The following is a 13,102-nucleotide window of genomic DNA, read 5'->3' on the forward strand; positions in this document are numbered from 1 at the left end:
TCCAGGAGCCAGACCCTCTATTACCTGCTTGATGATTCTCTGTAGGGATGTGTTTTCAGTGTGGCCCTGTAGCAAAGGGCCAAGAATCAGTCCCTCTCTAATACTTTTTAGTGACCTGAAAGGGAACACACAACATCACTGCTAGTGTTTGCTAGTGGCCATGTTATCAGAGCAGTAAATAATGAAGAGGACAGGTATGTGATCTGGATTGATAAACTTGGTGCAAACAAATATGTTCTAAAGTGTGCATCTAAAAACGCAGGCTGTACTTGCAGGATGGGAATCCATTGCTGAAAAGAGCGTTAGGGTCATGGCAGATAATCAGCTGAACATGAGCTCCCAGCATGAAGCTGTGGCCAGAACAGTTGATATTGTTCTTGGATGTACAATGAGGGGAATTCTCAGTCTAAGTAGGAGGGCTGTATTGTCTCTCTTGCTGCTGGAATGTCTAGTTCTGTTGTCAAAGATTGAAGAAGGATGTTAATAAATTTGAATATTCAGGGAAGAACTACATGATGATCATAGGGCTGGAAAATGTACCTTACAGTGACTTGAGTTTCTTGAGTGGATCCATTTAGTTTATCAAAAGGTTGCAGGGTGACTTGATCACAGGTCATAACCACACAGGGAACTGAAATGTTATGCCTTTTACAGAAGAACCCTCTTATCACAAGACCAAATGGCTAGGACTGAAGCTAAATCAATTCAGAGAGGGGATAGGGTGTGAATTTTTAACATCAAGGATAACCATTGAGGCAGTTTACCAAGGCTTGTGATGGGTAATCTGTCACTGGGAACTTTTTTCTTTAATCAAGATGGTTTTTCCAAAAGATGTTTTAGTTCAAAACTTCAGGAACTCCTGTGTTCTGTTTATACAGTAGTCATACTTGGTGATCACAATGGTTCCTTCTGGCCTTGTATATGAATCCAGGATGCTCTCAAATCTGCCTCTTGGGCTACAGAAAATGACCCGGGGGGGGGGGGGGGCACATGATTTCCCCCCCCCAGCAGGAATTCACATCTTCCCTCCACCCAAAGAATTAAACCTGTCAAGAGTAGCAAGTCTACTTGAGAATTGGAAGAAGTTCTTAATCTCCTTATTGCCTTCACCATTACCCCTGTGCAGCAGCCTTCCCTCCCTGACCCAGCTATAGAATTCTCATGCTGCTCTTTCACTTGTATTCAATTAGTCCTGTTTTCCTATTTGGATATGGAAATCAGGTTTGGGGAGAAACAAGTGGACTGGTGAGCTTAAAAGCTTTCTGGGAAAGTTGTTGGTGCTAACTATAGTATCAAATTAGCTCAAGGAATATTTTTGAGTGAGCCTATTTTTTCCTATGACTAGAACTTGTTTCTTTCAAGAGCTTCTTCCTTTGCAACTTAGGGTGTGTCTAGACTACTGAGTTTTGTCGACAAAAGTGGACTTTTGTCGACAAAACTATACCTGCGTCTACACTACTGCTGAGTTCTGTCGACATAACGTCGACAGAACTCAGCAGTTTTGTCGACGCTGGTAAACCTCATTTTACAAGGCATAACGCCTTCTATCGACAGGTGTTATTGCCTGTAGGGTTGCGTCTAGACTACAGGGTTTTGTTGACAAAGCAGCTTGCTTTGTTGACAGAACTGAATGTGTCTAGACACTCTGTCGACAGAAGCTTTGTCGACAGTATCTGTCGACAAAACTTCCGTCGACAAAACCCTATAGTCTAGATGGACCCTATGAATGCTTGTCTGCATTCTCTAGGTAGCTGTTCCTATATGGGATTTTTTTGGTGAGATTTCCATATTTTTAACCATAAGCATTGCTTTTAAAATTAGGCATTTGTCCTGTAATAGAGGAAGGAATTAGCACCTGAACTGTCTAACTGTATCCACAGCACTGATCTGTAGTACTCTTTGTGCTTAACAAATATATGGTAAACATGTTTTGATTAGCTGGGGTTTACTGCACTAGCAAAGTCACATGTTTTGGCATCCCTTCCCTTAAATTTCAAACAGGACAATAGAGGAAGTTGTTGACTTCAACAATTGTATTTTGCTTCTCCCCTTGTGTTTGCAAATCATAACAATATTGTCCCTGAATGTTCAGAAACACCCAGCAATAGATCCCCAAAACACAACACATTTCTGGCTAAGAAGTTCAGACATGTCCTTTTAAGTTACTTTGGGTACCATTGAACAAGAGGGGTTATTTTTAAATGTTTTTATTAAACTTCTGCAGAATTTCTGCCTTGCAGTTAATAAACTGTAAATGAGTAGGGCTCTCAATTGACATGCCTTAGCACCTGCAATTAACGCAGTCCAGGATTAATGTGTTAACATTTTTAACTTATTCACAGGTGTTAATGCTGTGCTGCCCCTTTGAAGTGCTGAGAATCAGCTGTGCTGCCGCTGCCTCTTTAAAATGCCACCTCCACATGTTTGAAAGGGCCAGCCCTGGAGCCCGGGTTCAGCTGGGCGCACTAGCTGATTCCAGGCTCCTAATGTGCTGCCCCTTTGAGGTGCCGGGGCAGTGCTTCCAAGGGGCAGTGCAATGCAGAGCCTGGGATCAGCTGGGCACTCCACGGAGCCCAGGATCAGCTGTTGTGAGGTAGCAAAGGGGTAGTGAGGCAGCATTGCATGGAGCCTGGGATCAGCTGGAGTCCCCAGCTGACCCTGGGATCAGCTTTGCACTGCCTGTTGGAAACGCTGCCCCAGCACTTCAAAGGGGCAGCACTGCATGGAGCCCAGAGGCAGCTGGGCACTCTAGCTGATCCCGGGCTCCATGCAGCACTGCTGAGTTTCAAAGGGGGAGGCACACACGATTAATCGCAATTACATTTTTAAATTGCTTGACAGCCCTATAAATTAGATAATCTTACGTTAATGAAGCATGTGCATGAACTGGCACTGGTTTAAGTACTCAGAATTGTGGAAGGAAGTTCCACAATTTTTCTCCTCTTAAATGGAGTGAAACAATAGATAGTCTATGACTTCCTTTCACAATGGAGTACTTGTCAGGCTATCAAATGTCCTTTTCATAATCTACAGTGCTAGTAAATCTTCAGAATATTCTGATTGAATAGTTTAGCCTCTTACTTGATTTGACTAATGAAAATATACAAGCAATTCCACTCTTGCACAGGATAATGCAACAATGTTCAGTCTGTAAGTCCTCTGAGAAAATATCGAATTCAATTGGGAAAACTGAATATATATTCAAAGCTTTGTAAAATTTGCTTTTAAAAGAATGCACTTAGATTTTTAGGCTATGCAGCAATCTACATAGCATCGATGCAGAAAGTCCTGCCTTACAAGGAAAAGACACTTCTTCAGCAGACTGCAAAGCCCAATTTAAAAAAAAAGTTGGAAGTTGGAGGATGAATTAGTCCTAACTACAGGAATGATTGTTAATATTTCTCTGTGTGTTGAACAATCCATTTCTGCAGCCCATAATTTGTTTCTAGAGAGCAAATGTTGAAAATGTTCTATACTGAACTTTCTGGAGGAAATAGTGCTAACTCTACTCCCTTGAATCCACCAACTTGGAATTGATGTGTTGCACTTTGATTTCTTGACAGCTTCACAGATACAGAAGTGTAACGTTTGATGACCTCTAGCTAAGAAGGCATAATACACTTGGATGCGTATTCCTAGGCAAATGCCTAATATGTACTACTGTGTAATTGAGCATTTTACACTTCTCTAGCATCTTGCACTCTCCATGGGAGAAAATCCACTGAGTTGGATGTACACTTGTCTGATCCAATATAACTATTCTTCTTGCCGCCACCTCAACTTCTGGATATTTTTCCTACTGCTTGTAGACATGAAGGACCTGGTAAATCATTGGGCAGCATCAGACACACCAACTAGAGATGTGATAGCCAACTTTTTAAATGTATACACTACCTTCATGGTTACACATAAGCTTCCCTTCCCCTCTCTATCTCCTTTTTCCCCTGCTTCCCCCCCCCCTCCACCCCCTGCTGCTACCTCAGTATCTGAGGTAACAGAGTTGGGGTGGAGAGCAGACCCAGATGGAGGGGAGCACACTTAAAAACCATGTAAATGTGTAACCACAGAATGTAAGCAGTTACACATTTACAAAAAACTGTTTAACTTTGTTTGGGGTTAGGAATGTTATGTGGTAAATGCTTGACCAGAAAGCTGTAAAAGATAGGAAAAAACTGACAAATGGTTCACTTTTTTTAGTCTACCCTGACACTAAAACATAAGATTACCAGCCTTCTAGAAGTCTCTCCTAATTGTTCTCAGGATAAAAGCTTAACACTGCTGAATTTGCAGTAGAATATGCATGTTATAAAATAATGCTCACTCAATATACCTCTTGAAATATTAACTAAACTTACAGTTGTTATTGTCTCTTTAGTGTTTCATCTTGACCTTTAGCCAAATAGTGTACATAAAAATTGGAGTTGGAGAAGGGCTATTATGTAAGCAGTCCATCCTCCCCACTACATGCTCAGTCAATCTTAAGATTATCTTTCTATAGGTAATAGATAAATGTACAGTTGTTCACATTACTTCCTCATGCCATTATCTGATAAGGGTGATGGGTGTGATGAAAGCTTGGTGAACTCAGATGGGAGGGTGGAGGAGTAGTCTCATTTTCCTGAGTCAAATGCCTTAGACGCGTTTCTCAAACAGTGGGTCCCGACCCCCCAGGGGGTTGCAAGCAACTTAAAGGGGGGCCATGGTATCACACAGTTTGAGACCCCCTGCCTTACAGGGATAGCATAAGGTGCTCATTCTGTCCTTCATGTTTAAGATGGCACATGACTGGTTGTCAATAACAGTCTTATACAGGGACCTTTACTTTGCCTCCCTGCTTGCATACTGCTTGAGGAGGGGAAACCAGCTATTTAGACTTCTTGAATGCCTGTGTGAACCAAACTGAGTTTCTGAAAGTATAATGGAGATTTAATGTTGTGGAACGGAACAGGAACACAGTAATTCTAATACTGAAATTTGGCCTCTGCTACTTACTGGAAGTGGGTTTTTAAAAAAAAAAAGCTGTATGAAATCTAAAATCTTGGAGTCCTAGACACTAGGAGAAGAATTTCCATAATACAGCAGCGCTCAGAGTTCAGGAGAGGGTATGGGGTGCTGGGTCTGGGAGGGGGCTGGAGGTTGGTGTGCAGCCTCCTCCTGCCATGCAGCACTTTACCACCAGTGGCTTCCAGTTGGTGGTACAGTAAGGCTGACACAGGCTTCCTATCGGTCCCAGCACACCACCATTCTTGGAAGAAGCCAGCATGCCCCTGTGGTCCCAGAGGCATGTCCCTGTGCTGCCCCTATCTACTGGATCTACCTTCAACAGTTCTCATTGGCTACAGTTCCCTGTTTCTGGCCAATGGGAACTACGGGGGGGGGGGGGGGAGTGGTGTTTACAGGGAAGAGCAGCACCATATGACTCCTGCAATTCCTGCCTCCCAGGAACAGACTAGTGTGGTGGGTCTGGTTCAGGTAACTTGCCTATCTTGATTGACAGGGAGACTCCCTGGGATCAGCCAGTCAGTTGCAATTGACTGGCTGGTGATCACTGTTCTAAGACTTCTTATAACCTGGATTCTTTGTAGGGAAGAACTTGCTGCTCCTGAAATTCTGTTGTAGTCCTGTATGAGTCTTTAACATCTTGTCCTGGCAAACTTGTATTGATCTTTGTGTAATGGCAAAATTAATTTTGGTGGGAGAGGAAGAAGAATGATTCTAAAAAACTAGATGTGTTACTTCTCAAGTCTTGCAAAAGGTGTGGTAGTATCCTGTGAAGGTGTGGTGGTATTCTCATGCTAGATTTGCATTTGTTTTCAGTTGCAGCAATGAGAAGGCCTTAGGGAACTCGTAACTATCAAGCAAGTGGCATTAGGTTTTAGTCCTTTTCTTTTCTTTTTTTTTAAGGCCCTGGTCCCTTGGTTTGATTACTATAACTGCTTTCTCTGACTTAACTCTGATACCCAAATTGTCTATCTCTTTCCACCTTACCTTTTCCCACAAAGGAAGTAATGCATATTATGCAGGCAGATCAAGGGTGAAAACAAATTCCGAAATGGAAGGGACTTTGGAAATCCTTTACAATCAGCAGTTACTCGTGTTTTATAATTCAAGGCCCTAAACAGAGCATCTCAGTTACGGTAATATTGTTAAGGGGAGAGATGATCTGTCAGGTAACCCTGTTTTAAACTGTTTGGGGCTCACTAGGAATGCTAAGTGTCTGTTTAATCTAAAGCACTGGTATTCTCAGTGGTGAACAAGCTCCTGCATTTTAGCACAGGCTTAATATTCCCATGTGATCAGGATCTAGCCACACATAGAGCCCATTATTACCAATTACATTTAAGAGCTCCTGTAACTTGCAGTGGTTCAGAAGAAAAGCGGGGGTGACTGGTGAGGGAGGATGTGGGGTGGGAAGCCACGTGACCACCCCACAAACCAGGGGAAGGGCCAAGACAACCCCCACCCCAGGCCACGCGTCTTCCCCATTCCTGCTCCGTCCCCCAACCAAAGCGGGCCGCGGCTCTGGTGCCAACAGCAGAGGACAAGTAGTCTTTCCCCTGCTCCCACAAACTTCCCTCCCCCCCACACACTGTTAATGTTAGTAGCAGGGAAAGTGGAGCAATGCAGCTAGGGTTGCCAGGTGTCCAGTATTGACATGGACTGTCCAGTATTTTTGCCTCCTGTCCAGTTAAAATCAGAAAATACAGACACCTAAAATGTCCAGTATTTTCAGATTCCTCCCCCCGGGCCAGGAGGCAAAAATAGCAGATGCTTGGCAACTCTATGACACTCAGCAACTGGGCCCAGCTCCTGGCCAGCCCCAGTCCCTCCTGTACTCCCACTCCCCTCTGCTGTCTCGTGGCCCCAGAGGCCTTAAAGGGTTTTTTGCTCAACAACTTGGTCTCCCCCTTTTTTCAACTGTTTTTTTTGGGGGGGTGGGGAGGGGAGAGACGCTCAGTATTTTTGGTTAAACCATCTGGCAACCCTAGATGCAACCCAAACTTGCCTGCTCTCCTGGGTGCGATGCTCTACTTCCTGTTGGTGAGTGGGGGGGTTATCCTGCCCCTCTCCAAGAGTGACACAGCTGGAGGAGCAGAATAAGCTGGGCATATTGCCCCATTTCTCCCACCACTGCCCATAAGTGCAGAGGTAGACCTTTGCTGTGGGCACCAGGTTCTTCCCCCCCCCCCCCCACTAGTGTCCTCGGCTGCTGGCCCAGCCCTTTGCTCTTGTCCCTTCCCCATGTGTGCCCCCCTCCCCCCCCCCCCCGAGAAAAGGAAACTTTGTGGCTTTACGGTGCTGTTAAAATGTTCTGTTTGACTGAAAATATTCAGCTGCCTTGCTGTAGCCATAGTTGGCTACAGTCGGAATAAACTTGGTAACCTTTGTGCCATGGAAAAATGCTAACTCTGAAGGTTCATTGCCACCTCTTATCTGATTGTGAAAAATATATGTGGTATAAGGCAATACAGATAGCTCTGTAGTTTTATAACACTTTAAAATGACATAGTATGCTAGAAGAGCAGGTCCAAAAGACTAGGAGTAATAAAATGCCACTCTGACCTGGTGACACACATCCTGGTGCAGCGGGTCCACGCTGGGAACTATGCATATCTTAAACTCATTGTTAAGATGAAACCTTCTGTGGGGCCCATTTGTGCTGGGGTGAAAATTTAGCCACATGGAGAGTGTGGCTTTTTTTAATTTCAACATAACTCTGTGGTAACTACCTAAGTTTTCCTAAAATCCTACCCCTTGTCAGCATTGTTTTGGGGAGATGCTTCTCCAGGTGAGAAACCTAAAGGAATGAATTAGCCACGGGCCAGGGCCTGGATTGATAAACAGGAAGGGGAATGTGCCTTGGTTATGGATCAAGAGAATGTTCAGACCTGTCTCAAAGTCTCTGGCATGTGCATAATTTACAAAAAATACTATTTTGTGACCATGAAGAGGCTCTCTTTGAGCTCGAAGGCTTGTATCTCACTAATGGCAGTTGGTCCAACAAAAGATTACCTCACCCACGTTTTCTCTCAGAAGAATCAAATACACTTTGTGCAGATTAGATTTTCATACATGTATCTCTGAAACATTGAAGCTAATGTATCAAATCTGACTCTTTGAAAATTAACAATTGCACTTATTGCAAAATACTTATCCTCTTCTCTAAAAGTGTGGTGTTATGGCTAGTTCTGTGGCTAGTTTTCTGTGGTTCGGTGGTGCTTATGTAATAGTGCAGAAAAGTCCTCCTTACTTCCTGAGCAGAACATAGTGTAGAAAATACTGTGCAAGCTAGAGTGCACTGCATTATTCCACTGTGATCAACTTCAGCATAAGCAGCATTGACCAGCTTTGAAAGACAGGAGCTGTGATTGGATATCTTGATGTTGCAGGGGATGAGAAGCAGTGAAGAAATGACATTCAGAAATTAAATACTTTCCAGCTGAATGACTATTTACACTTCTGTATTAATTTGTTTACAGAAAAAATAATAAATTAGCAATAACAGTATTACATGTGTAGTTTTTACTCTTGGGTATTGAGGTTTTTAAAGTATTGAAGTCAGCCTCTATCAACCTGTGCAATAGGTCATATATTCAAAGTAATAGAAATTTGGGGAGGAAACTGGGATAAGGGATAACAATGTGCTTTGTGTAGGTGATGACTCAAAGCATGATACTTTCTTCCATTGAGACCTCAAAGGGCCATTATAAGTGTTTCAGGAAGCGGCATTTGAGTCAGTAGGTGGTGGTCTCTCCTGTCAGCACTGTGGTTCATAAGCTGTATGTGGATCTTGCACAGTTAATGTGGCTCACAGCGTTCTCCACTCATGCCCCTCCCATTTTCTGCCTTGCGGGGAGGGTTCTTGGGACTTCAGCTTCGTAGGGCATGCCATCAAGAGTGGGGCTGAAGCCCTTAACCCTGGGGCTTTTGCTATCTGCTCAGCAGGTCAGGAAGTTTGACCTCCCCAAGGCATGTATGTTCAGAAGGGGGGATGGCAGTTGGCATCTATTGCTTGGATATCTAATGGCTTGTACTTTACTATTTTTGTTGCAGATTAATCAGCCACTCGATGGGGATTAACAGTGGAGCACCTTTTTGTGTCGCCTTTTCACCTCTGCCTAGCAAGAACAACAACTTCAGCACTTTGTCAATAATAATTATGAAACTGGTATTAACTGAGTGGCAATTATGGATTTTTAACTCTAATTCACAGTAAACTAGCAAGCCATATGTTGAAATTCCTACTAAATAGTTTCATGTTCTTTGTTTCATGCCTACTTAAGAAGTTGTGAAATATTTATCTGTACAAGAGGAATATAAGCATTGCTTGCATCAGGAACCCAACAGAAGCTGAAAGAAGACATCTTAGATATGATAGTATTATTTATAGGTCTATAATAAATATATATTTTTATGGTAATGAAAATGGCTCCCCAGAACGCTGACTCGGAATCTATGCAAGTTCAAGAGCTACCCGTGACACATCTTCAGAAACCAGCAAGCAAAGAAAATGAGAGTAGGGAGGAGACTATTAGTGAAGGATCCATAAACCGGATACCAATACGCCTCTGGGTGATGCATGGCGCAGTAATGTTTGGCAGGGAATTTTGTTATGCTATGGAGACAGCATTGGTAACCCCAGTACTGTTGCAGATTGGTAAGTACATTTTTCATATGCTTAATATACTGCTATTTCCCAAATAATTGTTGGTCTCATTAAAGGACCTGACTTTCCTGACTTTGGCTAGAAAGATGAGGGCCTACTATTAAATGTATTAGATTAATAAATACTCCTTGCATGGGAAGAAGACAGAATTTAAACAGGCTTAATATTGCAAATTAATTACTTATGTATTCTAAAGCTTAGATTAAATCTTAAAACAATATTGCTTCATTACTAGACACTGGAAAACTTGATGAAGTCATATATTGATCTTTCTATGCGGTTTGGAAACATGAAGATTCATTTGTGGAATCAATATCAGGTTAATAAGACTATAATTTTTGTGCATTAAGCGATCTTTAAATATTGGCACAATTAACTTTTTTCATTCCTCCAGGAATGTATTGTATTTTTACCACACCACACCCCTCAAACTCTTTTCTAGGTTTGTCCCAACAGACTGTTATCTGACAGTACTGAATGGTTGTACATGCCATTCTCGCTAGAAGTCCAAGATATGTTCCAAAAACACATAATATAGAAAGATGTCAGACAGTGTTTTCACATTTTTAATTATATTTCTCACTTTATGGCAAGGGTGGGGAACCTTGGAGTCAGGGGCCAAATGTGGCCTCTGGCTTGCCTGGATCTGGCCCTCGAGGCTCAGCACTCCAGACCCCCTGTAACACCATGTGAGGAGGAGGAAGAAATGAATGCCACCAAGCAATTGCTACATCAGGGCTGTTCCTGGAGCAGCTTCACATGGTGCTGTTTCAGCACTTGGGATGTCAGTGTTGGTTGCTGGAGAAGGATCATTCTGTGCCTCTGGGATGACTGACCAGTGGTGAGAACTTAAGAATGATGAAGGCAACTATTTTAGGAGCTGCAACCACAGTATACTAAGTGTCCCATACCTGCTAAGAAGTGGGTCACCACTGTCATTAGGAAGCTAGCCACCCCGAGTGCTACCAGTCCATAGCCAACTAATTCAGCCTAAGTGGGATCAACTACTGGGGCTGTTGTAATGCAGGTGTTTGATGTCATGCATAAGGTACCTTGGCACTCGTTACAAATCCTGGTAACACTCGGGAGATTGATTGGCTTTGCACATATGGGGGTTCTCAAACTGAGACCTATGTGCCTATAGTTTCCCCCCTCCACCAGGTTTCAGTGCTTCACAAAGGGGTCTTTCTCTATGATGCTTAATGACTGTCACCGTAGCAGGTTTTACAAACACCAATCCGGGATGGTCTAGAAAGGCCATGATCTTTTGGAACTCAGCCTTAATTCCCTTAGTGATCCTGGGGGCAAGTTCTTCCTTCATTCACTAAATGTTAGCAGTATGCAGATTGGTCAGGTTATCCTAAAAGACTTGGCGTATCCCTGTTTCCCTGACTGATGGAAGTCCTTCACCTCCAGGCTGCTTTGACAGAAGGAAGGAACTATTTAACTTGCCTCTGTGGATGTTGAATGACAGGAGTTTGCATTTGGCCACCTGAAAGGAAGGTGGCACTGTTAATGAGCAAGGTTGAAAGCGGAAGGGGAAAACGTGCTTGGAATTATAGCTGCATGTTTTATACAATATTTGTGAGAGCCAGGAAGAGAGCCTTATCAATGAGTGAGAAGCCGAGGTTCAGAGGCTTGCTCAGCAGTTTGAGCAGCCAGCCAGACACCCACTAAAAATTGGCCAGAACCAGGTCAATGCTGTCAGGAATATGTATTGTTCTTGTGTTGAATTTCATGTCTGAAAACATACAGCTGTAAATCCATCTGTTTCCTCTGTTGCCACCTTTTCTTTCCTGTGGGGAATGTCAAGGCTCAATTATCAGGGATGGTGACTTGAAAGAGCTGGGTGCTCAGGTACAATTGTTCTCACTGTCTTGACTTAGGCCCGGGGTGGGAATGGTATTGGGAAGCACTTCTGTAGGAGCACAGCAGGGATTATGTGCCCATATTCCCGGTACTCTGTGAGGTATAGCGGCTGCAGGATGGCTGTCTTGGTTGAGGATCTTGAATTCTGTGCATCCTTCAGCACACAGGTGGGCAAGTACCAGCACATGGGCTGGATCCAGTCTTCCAGGTTTAGTCCCCAGTGGGCCCCCACACCACCATATTTACTGCACCTCCACAGGTACAGGGTATCATAGCTCCTGTTGGCCACAGATCTTTGTTCCCAGCCAGTGGGAGCTGAGATTCTGCCTCTGCAGGTATGGGCAGGTAAATATAGCAACAGCAGCCCACCAGGGGCTAACTCTGAACTGCCACCATTTTATTCCTTCCCCTTCCTTCCTGCTCCTAGCATGGATTTCCATGAATCATGTTGTGTACACAAGTATTTTCAGACTTTACTAACTTCAGTGGGTGCAGAGTGCCCTAACTAGACCAGTCCAAAGACAAAGCTTTAGCGTTGTTTACAAATGTGTAGTTTCATTATTAGCCCTCCCAAAATTTACCCCTATATGGTATAAATTTGCCTTCACTCAAAACAGTTTCTGCAATGTTTGTCCTACCACACCAAGAGGATTTGAAAAGAACAAAACAGGGCTAGAAGTTTTAATGCTACTTTGCAAAACTTACTAAGTTTTTGATATTTTAAAAACTGGAAACTGTTTCATAATACTTGAAAAAGTGATAAATCATTAGACTTAGTGTGCGTGGCCTTTGTTACCAACACTTCTCAGTCCTTAAACTACCACATTTTGCATGTTTTTCTGTAACAAATGTGTCCTGGGTTTCATTAAAGTACATCTTTCACCCTTTTCTTAAGGTAACTTTTATGGCCATGGAATCAGATTCCAAAGGCCTTCCAGTATAAGAAAACCATCTTGACTTATAATGAATTATATGTTTAATATGAAAAGTTGATAACATGCAATTCAGTAATAGTGTTTCAGGAATATATCTGTAAAATGTGAAGTGTATAACATAGGATTTTATAGTTAATATGGTAAATGGTTTGCTAAGCCTTTATTGCATTTCAAAAGCATGGGGAAAAGCCATTGAGTATTCTGTGCTTATTAACTATTCAGAGAACTGATGGTTAGCAACAAAAGTGTTCCACTCTCCCTCTTTCTAAAGCAGCATAAATTATTCAAGGTATTACTATTTCTTCTAAGGAAGGAAAATAAATTCTCAAGGTTGAAGTAAACAGTTTGACATCCCATCTACCATTGTGTGACTTAGAAAGTTTCCCTATAAGAGGCAAACTCTAGTCCTTCCAGGTCTAATGTGATGTAGAATGGGAACCCATTTCAGGTAATGCTGTCCAATTGGTATTTGAAATTCATGCTCTAGTATAATTGTACCTCTAACTCTTGCATATCATTTAATATTTCAGTGGACATCTGACATTACTGTAATATGGGAATTTAGTGGCCACTTTCCATAAACATTTGCCATTTTCACATGGAAATATACTCTGTTGTAGACTTACCTTTG

General features: G+C 42.7%; 1 protein-coding gene across 1 annotated transcript in view; it reads left to right on the forward strand.

Moving 5' to 3' along the window:
• Window positions 1–13,102, forward strand: part of SLC45A4 (solute carrier family 45 member 4) — a 92,652-nt gene that overhangs the window by 39,436 nt on the left and 40,114 nt on the right. Inside the window, exon 2 of the mRNA XM_075920044.2 lies at window positions 9,055–9,658. Coding sequence (XP_075776159.2) covers window positions 9,415–9,658 — 244 coding nt within the window. The 5' untranslated portion in view covers window positions 9,055–9,414. The remainder of the gene's footprint in view (window positions 1–9,054; window positions 9,659–13,102) is intronic.

The sequence above is a fragment of the Pelodiscus sinensis genome, chromosome 2 (assembly GCF_052426305.1).
Source record: "Pelodiscus sinensis isolate ZL-2025 chromosome 2, ASM5242630v1, whole genome shotgun sequence".
Classification (NCBI taxonomy): domain Eukaryota; kingdom Metazoa; phylum Chordata; order Testudines; family Trionychidae; genus Pelodiscus; species Pelodiscus sinensis.